The sequence below is a fragment of the Sitophilus oryzae genome, unplaced genomic scaffold (genome assembly GCF_002938485.1).
Source record: "Sitophilus oryzae breed Bouriz unplaced genomic scaffold, Soryzae_2.0 scaffold_1184_pilon_pilon, whole genome shotgun sequence".
Taxonomy (NCBI): domain Eukaryota; kingdom Metazoa; phylum Arthropoda; class Insecta; order Coleoptera; family Curculionidae; genus Sitophilus; species Sitophilus oryzae.
This window is the reverse complement of record NW_022145820.1, coordinates 2,803,178-2,821,381: the sequence shown is the minus strand read 5'-3', so window position 1 is coordinate 2,821,381 and position 18,204 is coordinate 2,803,178. Positions and strand designations below refer to the sequence as shown.

The window sequence follows — 18,204 nt, the reverse complement described above, 5'->3', positions numbered from 1 at the left end:
TGTTGATTCATGCACTCCAATATACCAAGATTGTTATTTAAATTTATTATCTACCTGTACTCGGTGTTTTTATCAGACATAAAAACGTCCAAAGATAACCGTTGGCTCTTATCAGAATGCCTACCTCGTTGTACTATAGTTTTTTAAAATACGTATTACTTTACCATGTGTAAAATATACCTATCGTTTATAAAACTGTAGAGGTAAATATTCAAGTATGAAATAGTAGTGATTTTTGAATGAGATTTATTGTTGTTTTTATGTTGGTTTGTTTTCTTTTTTATTCTCAAAACCTGATGGAATTACCGTTTTTGTGAACGGCAAAAAAAGTAAACAATTCGAGCGTGTGAGTGAACTGTTGTTGATAATAAACCCCGTTGAATGGAAAAATGCCTCAGTTTACAACGCGAATTTTGATCGAGTACAAGCCACAGATTTCAAGAGAAGAAAATGGTGTGGAATATAACTGTCAAGGTACCTATGTTTTGACTTTAAGTGCATGATAAAGAGATTATAAACTTTATATGGATTAAGCTTGGGAGGATAACAAATCTGAAAGTAAAAAATCTTTGTTAATATTAAAAATTGACTTATAATACTATTAAGGTTTGGTTTGGTTTGGCCTACCCCTCAAACAAATATTTTCCTAGATATTTTCATTTACACTACATGATTTGAACTGAGTAGATCTTTATTATTTGATAAAATCTAGGTGGCTGTGATATGTCTGAAGTTACTTCAACATAGCTGTCTAATTAGTCCAACTTTAACAACTAGTTATCATTTTGTGTCAGTTAAAACAAAAAAATTTCTCAGAAATTTGCCGAAAATGCAAACTTATCCTACATCAGAGAGTATTGATATGATTCTATTAGTTATATAGAATTCTATTAGTTATATAGAATATAGTTATTAATAGAATACTTAAATGGGGCTCCTGATTTTATCTAGTCTGGGTTCTTTTAATAGAGATATGTTAAAGACAGTGTACAGTGTTTACAAAACTCGACCAACTAGTGTCGACTATATGAGAAAAATTATTGTGGCTGCTTTTCGAGATAGAACTCCACATAAAATGCCTTTTAAAATGAAAAGATCCTTTTGATAAGATAATCATTTTATGCAGTTAACAGGAAAGGCAGCATTTTGAAGAGTGATTTCATCTAGCTATTTTTTGTCGCATAATTATAGGTTTATGTCTAGTTTTAATTCTGTAATAATTAAAATATGTTTTTAAACATGTATCTTTTATTACCCTGAGTATTTTACTCTACAATCTTTTGTTAAATTAACAAGTATATCACACAGCCACCTGATTTTTCAAATAATAAAGATTTACTTACTGACGCGAAATCATAAAAATTAAAATATCTGAGAAAATCTTTGTCGGAGGGGTAGGCAACCTTAATAATATTTTTTGAAAGTCCTGGTCCTGGATAAAGTATAGTATTCTATTCGCATATAATCGCCTGCGGCTCGTGTAATAAACTTCATCCGCGTGAATAATAGCCACCATTATATGCTCGTTGAATAATATACTATTATATGATGATATATAATATTGTGGAGATCATATATTAGATCATATTTATAGTAAATAAAGTACACCAAAAATATACTGTAGACTAGTCTCAATTTTTTTGTTGGTATTGTTTTACGTTGTCAATTAATGTTATTAGCTGTCAAGGTTGCTAAAAATATATATTTCTAACCGGCTAACCCAGCAGACGTTGTTTTGCCACATATATTATTCCTAGGATTATTTTAGAAGGAAAAATCTGACCAAGTGATAATTTATCAGTTATCGACAGGGGTTGAACATTTTTGAATTATTATGCCATTAAAAAATACGGGTGGAAATTTAGGGTTGTATGTATTTTTTATTGTCACACAAAAAATAAAAAAAATAAAAAATTTTGTCCAAAAAATAAAAAAAATTGGGTGGACCATCCTTATCACATAAAAACAACCTATTCTCAGACCTACTGACTATACACTCAGATGAAACCAAAACGCAACTAACAAAAATCTAATACATATAACAATTTTTCCAGTACTAGAATACGCTCTATGTATACAGGGTGGTCCATTCCGGAAACTTCGGCATATTCTGCAGGTAAAAAAGCTCGTTTATATGTATGCCCTAAAATGCTTAGTTTTCAGGGAGATACAGGGTGTGAAATTTTTATTTCAATTTTTTTTCAAATAATTTTGAGGGTAACGTTAATATTTGGATGGAAGCAAGTCTGGGAGTTTTTGACATGAGAAATTTGATTTTGATGTCAATATAACTCTTATTTGTAGGGGGCGCCATGCATTTACATGTGTTTAACTGTTCTGAAAATTATTAAATTTTCGTCCGAACCTGTATAAAACTACTGAGTGAAAAAATATACATTTCGTGATTCTTTACGTAAAAGTGTCTCTCGCTACGAGCAACCATTCTCAAGATGTTTAGAATGGAAACAGTCCAATACATGTCATTATTGACAAAAAATAAACATGTTGAGTAGATAGTTAGTTATTTGACTGAAAATGATACATTTTAGGAATTTCATTTTTTTAAACAGTTTCTGTTAAACTTTGGCACAAAAACATTTCAAATTAATGATTTCAGTCTAATAACTATTAGACAGTCAACATGCATGTTTAATATTATGTCAATGATGACAGGTATTGATAATTTCGATTCCAAATATCTCTGAGAACCATTACTCGTAACGATTTTTACGAAGATTTTACAAAGATTTTACCATTTTACCTTTTGCAGAAAAAACATCGTAATGTATATTTTTTACTCAGTAGTTTTTACAGGTACGGACAGAAAAGTTATTACTCTGTTTTAAAATATATTTAGGTGGCGCCTTCTACAAGTATAAGAGTCATATTGACATCAATATCAAATTTCTTATGTCAAAAAACTCTCAGACAGCAATTTTTATCCAAATATTGACGTTACTTAGAAAGTATTTGGAAGAAATCGAAAATAAAATGAAATTTCTACACCTCCGAAACTGACATTAGGACCCAAAATCATACAGACTTTTTTACTTATTTTATCTGCAAAATGTGCTGCCGAAGTTTCTAGACCTGATTCGGACCACCCTGTATATCCCATCTTCAGCATAATTTTTATCCTAAAATATGAAAAAAAGAAAATAATTGCTAAAATATAAGTATAAAATAAATTTATATTGAGAGAAAGGCGTATAATTTTAGGGAGTATTACAACGAATAATTTTTCTTTGGAATATTATTTTTCACTTTATATCTAACCGCTGAACATATTTAATTAAACGATGCCTTTTGCAGAGTCGTTTTGCTCTGTTTGCTACGAGAGGGTTGTGGATATAACGCGGCGAAAATTAGAAATTTTCTCGCGAAACATTTACCCCCAGCTCCACGAAATTACTCTTTATAAATTTATGTCCGTCGAGTACAATGAGCTTAGTCAAACGATTTTGAATTTTCAGGCTGGCAAATAAGTTAGGAATAAATTTTCTTTACTTAAAATTTCTTTGAGCATATTTTAGTTATTTATATTAATTTCTGTTAATATTAAATAACCTTTAAAACTAGGAATGCTATCAGAGATAACTATTGTATTTTTAACAGTTATAAGTTTCTATTTAAAAGTAACTGTATAATACAGTGTCGCTGATATATATAGGTATCAGTATTGGGTAAATACAAGGTACCACAAAAGTTAAAAACAAAGTAGTTAATTTAAGTATACAGGGTCGGTCATAAAGTTGTGGCACATCAAAATATACTTTTATTAAATGCAACCCCCCGTATATCATTGTATATTTCATATTTTTTTTAATTCTAAGGAATAATCGTAATACACATAATGTACCTAAATTCAACCATTCCCGAATTATAGAGTTTTGATTTTGAAATGTTAAACGAAAATTTACGCTAATTTCAGACTTGATATAATAGCAATAGTGCTATTATGAAAGCCATAATGACATTCAAATGACAATATTAAATGTGTCACAATGACATTGTCGTAGATTAATATATTTTTATTAAACTGACATAGAGTGTCAAATTCAACGAGTCGTAACCATAGTTTCTCAATATATAACATAGACTAATGTCATGTACCTACTAGAGATAGATTGGACACCGATATAAAACAAATGGGTCCGTCATTTAGAGCCACCTGGTGATCCGGGAGAAGCAATGGAGAGTTTGGCATAACATAATTTTAGCGTTCCGTTACTTATTAACGCTAATTAAAACGGTAACGTTATTCAAGCGCAAAATTATTCCATGTAAAATATAAAATAATAAACTTTTTACTGCCATTTTACTGTTTTATTAGGTCATTAGAAGTGTAACATAATTACAACAAAATTAAAATTATAAATACATACATTTAATACCAACAATAGATCACATAGCGCCTGTTTTTTGATTTAACAACTAAATTATATTATAGTAAAAATATTATAGGCTACTAATTAACTGTTACTAAAAATACTATATTACCAACTATGTACTTACTTATATAGCAGTTAATATTTTTTTATTTGGTTTATAAATTATTATTTTCTAAAATGTCAAATGACTTTAATAAAAAAGTTTAGTATCTAACACGAAAATGATGAACGACTGTAAGTATCAGATACTGGAAACTAATAAAAACACAAACTATAAATACAAATCACTGAACTTTCCGACAAATCAGGAATATCTGGGAATATCTGAATTAATAATTATTTAAATAATGATTTAAAAAATAACTGACGGATCACACCAACATTTTACCAACTAGACAAAAAAGCAGACCATAGACATTAGTTAGCATAAGGCATGTGTCATCTTCATAATATAAATTAAAACCTGTACTTTAATGTCTTTTGCGCCATCTGGCAATGCCGAAGAAACTAAAAATGAAGTTCTATAAAATTACCATTGAGTGTCTAGGGCATGATATATAATTACAATCTAAATTTAAATACGGACCTATAGATTTTTTGTTTCACTATTTGATACCACGAATAATTATAAAATCTTTTGTGACATAAAAATCATAACATACCATTTAACTTTTTGAGAAAATCAGCATTAATAATTTGTAGAAATGTTTGCACCCCGAAGGTCGTCTAATTTTTCCCGTAATTTTTAGGGAGATATCTCGTCCATAAATTAAACGAAAATAATTTAAATCCTTTTGAATCTACTTCGTTAGTAAAATTACCAAATTAGTCAAATTAGTTAGCAGTTGTTAATCACTAACGTAACTTTATCTAATTACAGTTAGGGTTTATCTAAAACTAAATAGACGTGTCCATTTAATTACAATTAAATTGTACCCATTTTAGTTAATTTTTGTTATTTTTACATATTTATTTATTTTTTGCTTCTTTAAAAACTTTGTAATAGAGAAGCTGCTGATATTTTTTCGTCACACTCAATTTTACATAAATCAGAAATTTTGTTTCTAATTTTATTTTATTTTTTCTTAAGTTATTTTATCGTAGATATTTTTGTAGTTTCTATTCTGTTAAAAGTGTGTTCTAGAAGTTCTAAAAAGTTGCAATTTTAAGTGAATTAAGTGGTAAATGGAAAAAGATAAATAAAGGAAATTTGAACAGAAACAAATACAAAAAAATGACAACAGAAAAATTTCATAAACTACGTAGAAACATTTTCCACTGCTATTTCGAGTTTTCTTTTCAATTGAGATTGAGAGTGTGTTTTTATAAAGTCCGGCGCCTTTTTCTTCATTTACATACGTCTGGCCAGTCTAGACGTTGCACAATATAAAATTTATGATATTTAGAAACGAGTCTTGCTTTGAATATTGAGTAATTGTAAAAAGTATTTGAATGCTACATTATTTATTTTATTTTTTAAACTAGAATAATCTTTAAAATTTTAAGCATAGAGCTTCTAAACAAACTTTAAGACGTTTTTCAAAAAAATTTATAAAAATTGATATAAACGATTTTAAATGGCACACCCTGTATATTAAGCACCCTGTATTTTAATCAGATTTTAAAAAAACATATCACACAGGTCCATTCTGTTTAATAGTTTTATAGAAATTATCTGAATACTGAGTAATTGGTATGGACTCTACAGTTGTTAAACTCTCTTTTTATATACTATTTCTTTTTATTAAATTTAAAAATAGATATTAAAAAGAAAAGGTATGTGTGATATAATTTTGGTGTAGCCTCCCTCACATATTTAGATCATCTCTTTGTAGTTAGGCCCATTGTTGTCTATTATTGTCTATGCAGGTCCCCAGTTATCCCAGCTAATTTCTTCATATCTTGGTTCCAACTCAAATTTGGTCTTCTTCTAGGTCTATTAAATCCTCGTGGGTACCATGCTGTAATTTTTGTTGCCCATTTGTTGTCCGTCCTTCTTGCCAGGTGTCCTGCCTATTATCACTTGAGGGATTTGATTTTGTGGATGACATCTATTACCTGTGTCTTTTGTCTATCCACTCTATTCTTTTAGTCTTTCTTGGTTATTCTCAGAATTTCCCCACGGAAAATGGCACATGTTTTTTGAAACACCCTGTATATTGTTCGTAAATAATGTGTCAATACTAAGTTTTTAATTTGCCTTAATTATCTTATAATTTTGTTCATGCAAAATCAAGAACCTATTAATTTAAAATTGTAATGTTAGAAATGTTTAATTTTTATATTTTATTTTACCAATTTGATAACTACTAATACTATAGACTAAAATAATTGTTTACGAATTTCGCCAAACAAAACAAATATTGTTTATCCTATATTTACTTTTAAGTTAAAAATTGACACACAATATGCAGAATAATTAATACCGAAATAAAACATACTCGTATTAATTCTACACCTCAGTTATTAATATATACTTCAGTTATTAATTTATAGAACGTAAAATAGTAATTAATTATTCGAAATAATATATTTTTAAATACAATTAAACAAATGTGTATATTGTTCAATTTTAACAAAAGGGCTTAAATATGTATTATTCTTAATATGAAATATAATTTTTTTTTTCTTAAGTATTGTTTATTGATGTGATCAATAATTATAATATTGTATTTACTAAGAGTAGGTCTCATGGGACCCTCCACTGCGGCCGCGAGGCTATAATTATAATATACCTAGGTTTAATTTTTCCAAATTCTAGATTTTTAGAGAACAGTAGGTCTTTTGCTTTGTTTTTTTGTGTTGTAACGAATATTTTAAGACGTATTTTAAAATACTTCATTCTTGTTGAACTATTTTATGTATGGTTAGGTTACAACCTATCAAAATACTCGTCAGCGAGTAATGGTGGTAGTAGTAGTAGTAGTAGTAGTAGTATCACAACCTATCCAGTCGCATGTACTAACAATCATGGAACGGGCCTGACCCTGCAAAAACTGTCATCGATTGTCATTCCCCAGCCGTCTCTGACGCCGTTTTTTTTTCGATTGTATGGTATTAGATTCCTGAAATTATTCCTACTCTATCTTGGAGCTACGATGTCGATTATTTTTTGGAAAAAAAAATTGGTTATAGATTTAAGTTTTTGACTAAAATCAAACCTGACAAAAATATAATTACTTTTTTTTACACAAAGATTCTTCAATTAATTTAAATTAAATCTATTGCTTAGTTAGATAAAACAAAGTTTCGACTTTATAGTTTCCCTCAATTTTACTTGAAAAACTTATTAATCTTTTATCGTTCTTTATACATATAGATATGGAACCGACCCAGTTGTCTTAATGTAAACCAGGAACAAGTAAAGTTTAATGACGAGTTTAGTTTAATGTAAGCTCGACGGAAATCAAGATAGTTCACTTTCGAAACTAAGTACATACATAGTTTGCCATGTGTGGCAAATAGAGCTTTGTATGTTAACTGCGTTTCCGGAAGGGAAAATGTTTCCCTAAAATTTTACGTTATATTAAACATTTTCCTAAGTGATCTATATATATTCTATGTATGTATGCATATCTAAAGTTCTGTAGAAATTTAAAAAATGCCATTCATGATAAAAAAATACAGTGCGTCTCAAAAGTGGCCCACCCCTATAACTTTTTAATATTTTTAGATAACAAAACGAGATTTGGTATCTTAGTATATGACATAAATTAGGATTGATTGACGCAGTCAGTTGTTTTTGGTCACTTCCTGTTTCACCGGAAATGACTACAACTTTTGATTTTTGAATGGCACCCTCGACATATTTTTACTATATTCGATAGAAAATGACACTCTGAATAAAATGACATATCATATGTCAACTTTTGCCATTTTCGAATATGGTTTATTTGAAATTGTAACATGCTGTTTTCACTCTGATTTTGTGCTTCCCTTAAAAACTGTATTGCCAACTATTTCAATCATTGTTGATCACACCGTATAAAAAACAAATGTAGCAAATTTGCAAAAGAACATCTATCTTCCACTGAAAAAATCTTGAATGACTAGTAGTCCCTTGCTCGATTTTTATTAGATCCTTAATTTCATCTTTCTTTAAGTTAACAGCTTACCAATTAAATCTACATCAATACCGACCAGGTTCCGCTAAACAACCGATAAATCTTTCCCCTTAATACGAACAACAAACTAAATCGCCGGCGTTTCCAGAGAAATTCGTCGACGTCCTAGCGCCAAGACACAGGAGCAATAATTTCAGGAATTAAATTGGTCGAGTGCGCCATCGGGGGCGGATAATGGTGCTTTTTGCGGGGGCAGATATGGTCGCTATTAGGCTATACGATCGGTATCGAATTTGTCGGGTCAGTTGGGCTTTGTCGATGGACGATTTACTGGATTAATTTTCGGAAAGGGCTGTTGTGATGAGAGCGACGACTACGTCGATGCACGGCGATATGTTGGCGTTGGAAACTTTGCCGGATTGATAAATGAGCTTGGGCTATGAAGATTGAGTATATGCAAATTGTGACAGCGTTGCTGTTGCAAATTGTTCTTTAGGTTTTGTCGATCGGATTAATAGACTAAACTTATTCACTCTGGTTTTGTTCTTGCTTTTAAAAGGAAAAAAAATCAGATAAATTTAGGTCTGGAAATGTTATCTCGAGATAAGATGTCATTTTTATTGGAACCACCAGATTCTTAAATTCGTCTTTCTTTTACTTTACAACTTACACTTCCAATTAAATCTACGTGATAAGTATATTACTGATATAATAAAAAAAACAGCTAACAGGAAATTATTAAACAGGAATGTATGTTGCAATTTGGAACCAATTTACTATCTTTATTAAGTTTAAATTGACTACCCCATAATAGCAAAACTGTCAAAATCAGTTTTCGTCACTGTAAACCCGTGGACATAACATACTAAAATAACCAAAGATATTTGAGTTAAACCGCGTTTACGTGACTTAAGCTGATTTAGACAGTTTTGCTTATTTGCTTTAGTTTTGCACTATTTCATTTATTGATACAGATAGCGTAAAACGAGAATGAGCCAAGACTGGAACATGAAAAGTTAAGTAACTTGACATATATATCTCTCACTCAAATACGCCAATTTTGGACTTAACATAGTTTGCTTCTATCGTATAAATGTGCGTTCCATTCATGCCTCCGTTTTTTTATTTTACTTCATAACAAGATTCAATTAATTCCATGTAAACTTTAGGTATGGAATACTAAACCAGGCCTTTTATTCCAAAGCCTATTTTCAACATTTTACACGTTATTTTTGGGAAAAAATTGTTGAATTTTGTTCGCTACGCTACGCAACATTCCACTCGTTGCAAGCACATTTATTTTGTTGCCAAACCAAAAAAAAGGTCCTTTAAAAAATTCATGGGCTCTTGTTTCAAACGATTTTTCATTTCGGTCCGCATTTTTATTCCCTTTTTTCAACGTATTCCATAATGTCAAACTTAATATGCTTTTCCCAATAGCGTTTTTATTTTTACATATAGTAGTTTATTAGTAATACTTATGTATCTAAATAAAATGATTAATATTGCAAAATTAGTTTAAGATACTATAGTGGAAGAAAATTTGTAGAATGCCACTTTATCTAAAGAAGAAAACATTCGACCAAAACCTAGACAGTTAAAACGGACATTATAAGGAAACTGCAGGTCGCACAATGCTCAATGGAACGAAATATGCTGGGAATAACCAACAAAGACCGTAAAAGAATAGAGTGGATACGCCAAAAGATCCAGGTAAAAGATGCCTTCCACAGAATCAATTTCTTCAAATGGCAATGGGCAGGACACCTGGCAAGAAGGACGGAAAACAGATGGACGACAAAAATTACAGCATGGTACTCAAGAGGAATTAAGACACCTAGAGGAAGACTGAACCTGAGATGGGACCATAATATTAGGAAATTAGCAAGGATCACTTGCTAATAATAATCCTGCATAGCTAACAATAGATAATAATGGGCCTAACTGCGAGGAGAGTATCTATAAAAATATGTGAGGGGGCTAATGATAACTTGAAATGGTTGAATAAGCTGATAAATGATGATGATGTTGATTTAGATACATACTTTCTGTTTAAAGTATGTATCTAAATCTCGCCCCCAGTATATTTTTAAATTTTCTGATTCAGCTTTGCATGGGCTTCTCGAATATAGCCACGATCAAGATAGTTTGCTCCATTGTGATTTTTTCAAAAAAAGAACCCGAGACTGCAGTATCAAAATTTGAATATTTCTCACGGTTTCTTAGATACCCTATAGAAACAACCAAAATTGTCCACCATGTACAGTACGTCTGCTGGATCTGTGTCTATGAAAGGAATGCGGACAAAAACATTTAAATAAACAGCAATATATTTTATACGTCGACTTGATGAGTACGTTACCGCAAATCGCTCCGCCCACTCATTTTATTGGCTACTTGCAAATTTGTCGAATTTTTATTGATGGGACGCGTCGTCTAATTTTTTACGAAAAATATCAGGAGAATATCGTTTCCCCTCTCACGGATACCCCGTAGCTACAGAACGGACAGACGTACTGTACAGTATCAGGTTTGTTATAATGACTTTCTTAGCTTTAAATCAAATGTATTTTTCCGTTTGCGCGATCGTGCGATCCTTACCACTTTTCATCTCCCTAGCTCGTGTGTCACTTCTTGCTTTACTCCGATCGCATGTAAAAAAGTTTTACTGCAATAACTTCTGCCATTTTTGAATTTTATAATTAATGACATTTCTCACAGTTTCTTTTTTGAATAGATTTAGAAGAAGGTGCAGACGCGTTGCAAAATGCCAAACTTTCTACCAACTTTTATTATTTTCTGTACGTAAGATAAACTCCAAAAAGAAATAAAGTGTAATCATATTTCTGGCGCTCCTCCTGTGAGCTATCTCGATATTCATCTGGGAAACTTCGTTCAACTTCGGCGAATGTTTTTCCGGTAAGGAATTTTCCGACGTTTATCTTGTTGGAAAAATCGTCCCCCATTGTAGCCGTGGGGCAACAAAATAATTCGTCTTGTCGACTCGGTTTTGTTGATATCTCGTTGAAACGTGGCTTGTTTATTTATTTACGTTTTGTTGAGGTGCAAAAAAAACTTTGCTAATTAGTAAATCATTACACATTTATTATAATTTTTTCCGATGCACGTGATGAATCTTAATTTAAAATTGACTAACAACATATTTATTATATCATTTTTTAAAGAGTTTTACGTTTTATTTTTAATTTAATAACTAATATTTTAGTGATTAATTGATTTATTTGTTTTATAGCTTATTTTACTTATTACATATTGGCAAAAACTAGTCCATTATGAAGATTATTATAAGCGTTATTATGGTTTATTTTTTTATTGATGAACATCTTATAACGTCATAAGTGGTAATAACAAGTAGTAGGGTGCTATTAATGCACCAACTAATAATCACAAAATTTAATATAAACTAACTTTGAAAGTGCTTATCAATCAAACTTACTTTTGTGACTGCAGTAAAGAGTAATAAAGGACCTTAATTGTCACGTTCTCGTTCAAAATAGTTAAAAAAACAGGGGAGCTACAAGCTCTTTGCTTTCGGCATATTTTCAACACACAATTACAAGAAATGCAATACAAAAACTCGAAAATTTAGTTCTTAAAAGAACTGTTTGTGCTTAAAAGTGCAATTTTTAAAAAAAAGACTACGAAAATAGGCAAAAAACGAGAATTACTCGCAAAGATTCAACAACAATACGATATTATACAAAATAATGACTGACACTAGGATAATAATTGTCAAATAATAAAGGACAACATTGCTGAACACGGGGCAATGTGACCAATATAGCGATAATAAAATTCGGTTTAAACTAATTTTTGCAGCTTTAATGTAAATAAAATATCTGTTACAATCATGTGCTCTATAAAGTAAAATGAAGAGCTGCTCGGTATCTTAAATTATACAACAAATTTAAACATTTTTGCCAAAATTTCATTTAGTCAGGACTTATAAAATGACCGTCTGTCTATCTTGTTGTATAGTAATTATTATGCATAGTCTATAGTATTTAATTAATAAAAATAGTTTTATACGCGTGAATTAAAACACGTCGCACGACGTATTTCTAAGCCGTAGGTGGTGTTTTACTCCCAGCCCGCGTCCTTACCACCAGTTTTCGTTTCGCTAGCTCGTGTGTCACGGCCTTGAATTTTTACTCCCAGCGTGCGTAAATAAGTTTCATTTCAAAAAAATTAGGTTCGGTTATAATTTAGTTTTCCCCTTTTATATTAAATGGAAGGAACCATATAGGGATGGCCGTACTCCATTCGGGTACCTCTATCCACGTACCGAGTTTGGTTCAATCGACCCATAATTAAGAAAAATCCTGATAGGTTCCTCCATTTAGAAGCATCCGTTTGAAACACCGAGGGCGTCCATCCTGTAACTCGTCCACAATTATGCCGATATCTACCCACATTTTTCTTCAATATCAAATTCTTAATTCCACTCTGATAAAGATGTAAACGAAACATCCTATCCAACTTTGCAGGGTGGCACCGTGTGCAACGTCGCTCACATAGCCTACCCACCAAATTTGGTCGCGATCGTGTGTGTCACGGCCTTGAATTTTTACTTCCAGCGCGCGTAAAGAAGGTTCATTTAAAAAGATATATTCGAAGAATGCAATAACAGTACCGGGAATGGGATAAGTTAAGTCTTGTTAGAACCATTCTGGCACAAATCTAGTTTTTCTCCTAGTCGCAGTATACATAAATTAATTGCATGCTGAAATCATAACTGCAGAGAATAGACACTAACGGGGCAGTCGGTTCTTTCAAATGGATCTTTCAAAAGAATAACAATTGGCAATTTGCTTTAGTTGTATGTTCATTCATAAATATTTATCTGCCTTTATTATGGATTTGATTTTTGTGTTGTGTAATAAAATAAAGTTTTATTGATAAACGGGAAATGGGAAAAACTCAAGTTTGGGTATTGAGAAACTTTACGAGTTCAGCTTTTATTGGAAGTTTGTAGTGTGAAAAGAGATTGGCGTTTATTTTTATTCGTCGTTTTTATAAATGATCTGAAGATTTTATCGGAATTAATTTATTTTATTACAAAAAGAGAAACTATACTGGTACATTCAATGTATTCTACTGGGTGTGACTCAAAAGTAGCTTACCCCTATAAATCTTGTATTTTTTTAGATAATAAAACGAGATTTGGTATGTTATTATATGACATAAATTAGAATTGATTGAAGTTTTCAATTGTTTTGGGTCACTTCCTGTTTCACCGGAAATGACTACAACTTTTGATTTTTAAATGACGCCCTTGTTTTTTATTTCATTTGATAGAAAATGACATTCTGAATAGAATGGCATAGCATATGTGAACTTTTAACATTTTCAGTTGAAAAAATAGCATTTTAAATTTTAATTTAGAGTGTCATGCCATAAATGTAACGAAAATTTGACTCGAAATACCAAGCGTGTGGTAGCAAATTATTTATAAAAAAATCCTTTTCCAAATATGCTAATGAGCCATCCTCTTTCCATTTGAAAAAAATTGTGATACGATTAAAAAATAGAATTTGGGCATCTTTTAACCGGCGCGGCCAGGAGACGACACGAAAAACATTAGACGATCAAATCTATTTTTCCCAGGCTCCTTGATTAACAATTCATCTCACCAATCCAAATCATCATTGTCTCTGTGATTTTCTATCTTTCAAATTAACAAAACAAATGTCTAAACTAATTTGAGAAGTACAGTATGATCGAAAAAAAACGGCGTCCAGTTGGATTGGAAATGACAATCGATAACATTTCCCATATAAATTTACATATAAAATGACAGCGATCTTCATTTCATAGCAATCGCTGACGCCGTTTTTATTCGATCATACGGTATAAGGTACTTATATTGATATTTTATTTAATGGTTGTAGAGAAATTCAAGGTGTGTCTTAAATAAGTGCAAATATTTTCAGGGCTGGTAGATCTCGATAAAAGAAACATACAGTATGTCTCCGGATTGTCTTTACAAGAGGAAAAACTTTTTTATTATTGACATTTTGAGAAAAATTCATTCATAAAAAAAATTGCTTCGTTAATCCCATTTATAATTTTTCAAATTTCCGTACCGTTTTAGAAAGAAAATATTGTTGAATTTTTTCTCCCATAAATTAAAACGCGTTTCTATGGTAATATAATTTCGATTTCATTATTTGATGGATTATTATTAACAGAATTTTAATTACCGTAATATATTTGCTATTTTAAAATGTTAAAGAAGCCCAAAATTTGTTTAGTTCAATGCTGCGGAAAGGGTGGTAATAGTTATCGGAAAATTTGGTACTTTACAACATCAAAAAATATGACGTTAATCAAAATTAATTATAACCATCTATGATAGAATGAAATCGAAATCATATTACCATAGAAACGCCTTTTAATTTTTAGGAATTTTTTCTAAAACGGTATGGAAATTTAGAAAAGTATAAACGGTATTAACCATTTTAGAACAAGCGAATTTTTTTATGAAGAATGCATTTTTCTCGAAATGTCAATAATAAAAAAGTTTTTCTTCTTGTAAAGACAATCCGGGGACATACTGTATTTTCTCTTTAACGTTTTCCAAATAAGACCAAAATAACCGAGTTATTTTACTTTGAAATTTTAAAAAAATGATTTTTTGCTACTACATATTTTATTATAGTTAATCACTGTTTAGCCTTTAAACAAAGTTTATACAAACGGTGCAAGTGGGCATAAAAATGTTTTTGATTACTAGTCAAAATTTGACAGAAAAAAATCATCGATTATCATTGCCCAGCCATCTTTATAGCCTTTTTTCGATCGATCATAGGGTTTTACTAACGCCAATAAAAAGAAACATCAGATTAAACTTTTTACACAACCAATTTTCCGAACAAATGAAATCCTAATTTTGTTTTCATATCGCGTCCTTTCACGAGACTCTCCTAAAGAAACAGTCCCGAAAAAACATTAATTTAACGACAAGCTATTTGACAGCGCAGCGGGGCTACGTCCCGACCCGCCCAATAAATCGCACGACGCCGCAGCTTTTTCAAACTGTTTGTTTTCCTTTCCAGATGGATCTCAGTCCGACAGCGACATGGACGGGCAATTAAGAGAAAATGAGGAGAAGGAAAAGACTGACCAAAGTCAACAGACGACACCCACGACGCCTCCCAACTCTGGTAAATACTGATATGATTTATTTTTTCTTCTTTCTTGGTTTCCTGTTTTTCTATAGAGTATATACAGGTTGTTTCAAAAAACATGTGCCATCTCTCGTGGGGCGATTTCTCACGTAAAAATAAGATTGATTTTTCAACATAGGTCCGATTCTGCTTTGTTTCATAGCTACAGGGTGTTAATGTCTTAATATTTTTTCGATTTATTATAATTTTCTTCCAAGAACTTTTAGCGTTTCGGATGAAATTTTGAGGGTAAAAGTTACTATAAGTGCGACATATTTTAAAGCTAAAAAAGTGTTGACATAGTCACAACACTTTTGACATATTCACCAGTGACGTGCATATGGGTTATCACTGGAATATTATTTTAAAAAAAATGTATGCCACTGACTATTTTCTTTTGTTAGCGAAATAGTGTAAGCAGTTTAATGCCGATTAAAAGCTGCCTCTTGATATTTTGTCGACTTCGGCCTCCTTTGTGAGATAAACGCAATTTTATTAATTTGCCTTGATCCAAATCAAAAATAAAATATCATTAACTTGGAAAAGTTTTAAATTAGTATTCATTGATTCCTTATCAAACAATATGAAAAAAAGTTCCTATAAACATGGGTATGAAAATCCATAGTTTTAGAGTTACACGATGTTAAAACTTTTCAAAATTAGGTATTTTGTAATTATCTTAAATACCATTATTTCTTTATTTGAAATTGCTGTACGATGGACCAATAGTAATAGTAACTAACAGTAATAATATTTAATTATAAATTAGGTAAAATATATTATAATTTATTAATTTTATTTTTATTTATTTTGATTAATAATGGCGCACATGTTTTTTTTTTAATATTCCAGTGAGAGCCCATATGCACGTCCCTGATGAATTTATCGACACTTTTTTAGCATTAAAATATGTAGCACTTATAATAACTTTCACCCTCAAAATCTCATTCGAATCACTAAAAGTACTTGGAAGAAAATTATAATAAATCGAAAGATTATTAAAACTTTAACACCTTGTAGCTATGAAAGAAAGTATGAATCGGACCTATGTTGATATGAAAAATAAATCTTATTTTTACGTGAGGAATCTCCTCACGAGAGATTTTTTGAAACACCCTCTATACGTTTATTTCCGTATTTTAAAATTACTTAAATTTTTCAATACACTGTATAAAGTGTACTTGTCTTTGTCGAAGCTGAAGGGGGGGGGGTGTTATTTACTTTGGATATAAATGTAAAAAAATTAAATGCAGAAGGACTAAAATTTCAGAGGATGGCAGCAAAAAAATCAACTTGGGAAATAACGGACACCCTAATATACATACATTAATCTTGTGTAACCTGCTAGACATTTGAATCTATAAATGTAATTTTCTTAAGCTCAAATATTTTTTATTATAGTGGCATATAAAAACAAATTAAATGAAAATAAAAAATGTATTTTGTAATTTTTGATAAAAGCTGGATCTAAATTCCTTTCATTTAGAATTTCCAAGCATAAACATATATATTTCACAAACTCTGCATTTTGGCATTTACCTTATTGGGGAACTAGGCCAAGAATTTCTGTTAAATATTTATGACGGAAGTATGGCCGAATTCTAAATAAATAAAAAGGCCGTAAAAAGTTTGATCTAAATTCTATGCTTAACAATAGCTACCCTAAAGCTTTCTGTCCCCAACTCCCCATTCACAGGAATTTATAAAGCAATTTATGAAAAGACCATGTCCCTGTCATATAATAAATCATAAAGCAGAGCATATTAAGCAAAATGGAGCATATTCAACATATTTCATTCATATTTATTTATCCTGTTCTTATAGTTCTTTTATGTAGAGTTTCTTTGTGGTTATCCTATTATACAACTTGTTGATTCAGCGCGTAAAATTTGTTAGGTATTAAATTCATTATTAGGAAGCTATATATATAATCAAACGAGTTATAACATTGGACATTTAAGATTTATACTAAAAATAAAGCAGGATAGAAAATGGTACTTTCATTTATTAAAAATTCCGAGCGCAGCGCTGTATACGGCATAAATCAGAAATTTTTGCTATGTATTTCACGGTTTCAGTCTCGGTTACAATTCATGTTGATCGCATTAAAATAATATTGAAATCGTGCCTTTGTCATAATAGTACGAGAGTTAGCAACGTCGGAGAAACAAGTATTTTAAGACTTTTTTTACTATGCTCTCTAGAACAGCATGCCGGTAAACGTTGCGTTTCCTACTGCGCATTAAAAGAAGATCCTATATTTTTATTAGTCGTTTAAATTCCAGTATTGAATATAAACCGACCGAGTCTCCATAGCTCAGTTCATAGAGCTTCCGCCTCTCAAGCGAGGAGTCAGAGTTCGAATCCGGGTCAGGACAAAACCTTTTTTATTTTATTTTCGTTTATATTCTGATTGTAAAGTATTAAATATTCGTTTTTTTTTGAATCACCAGAATTATTTAATACTTTACTATCAGAATATAAAGGAAAATAAAATAAAAAGTCTTTGACCTGACCCGGATTCGAACTCTGAATCCTGGGTTCGTAGTCGGAAACTCT

General features: G+C 30.9%; 1 protein-coding gene across 2 annotated transcripts in view; it reads left to right on the top strand.

Moving 5' to 3' along the window:
- The first annotated feature begins 308 nt into the window (after positions 1 to 308).
- LOC115891547 overlaps positions 309 to 18,204 on the top strand; it is a 71,482-nt gene continuing 53,586 nt past the window's right edge. For both annotated transcript variants that reach the window (XM_030912037.1, XM_030912036.1), the window contains exons 1-2: positions 309 to 474; positions 15,535 to 15,642. In XM_030912037.1, the coding sequence (XP_030767897.1) occupies positions 390 to 474; positions 15,535 to 15,642 (193 nt within the window). In that variant the 5' untranslated portion in view covers positions 309 to 389. The remainder of the gene's footprint in view (positions 475 to 15,534; positions 15,643 to 18,204) is intronic.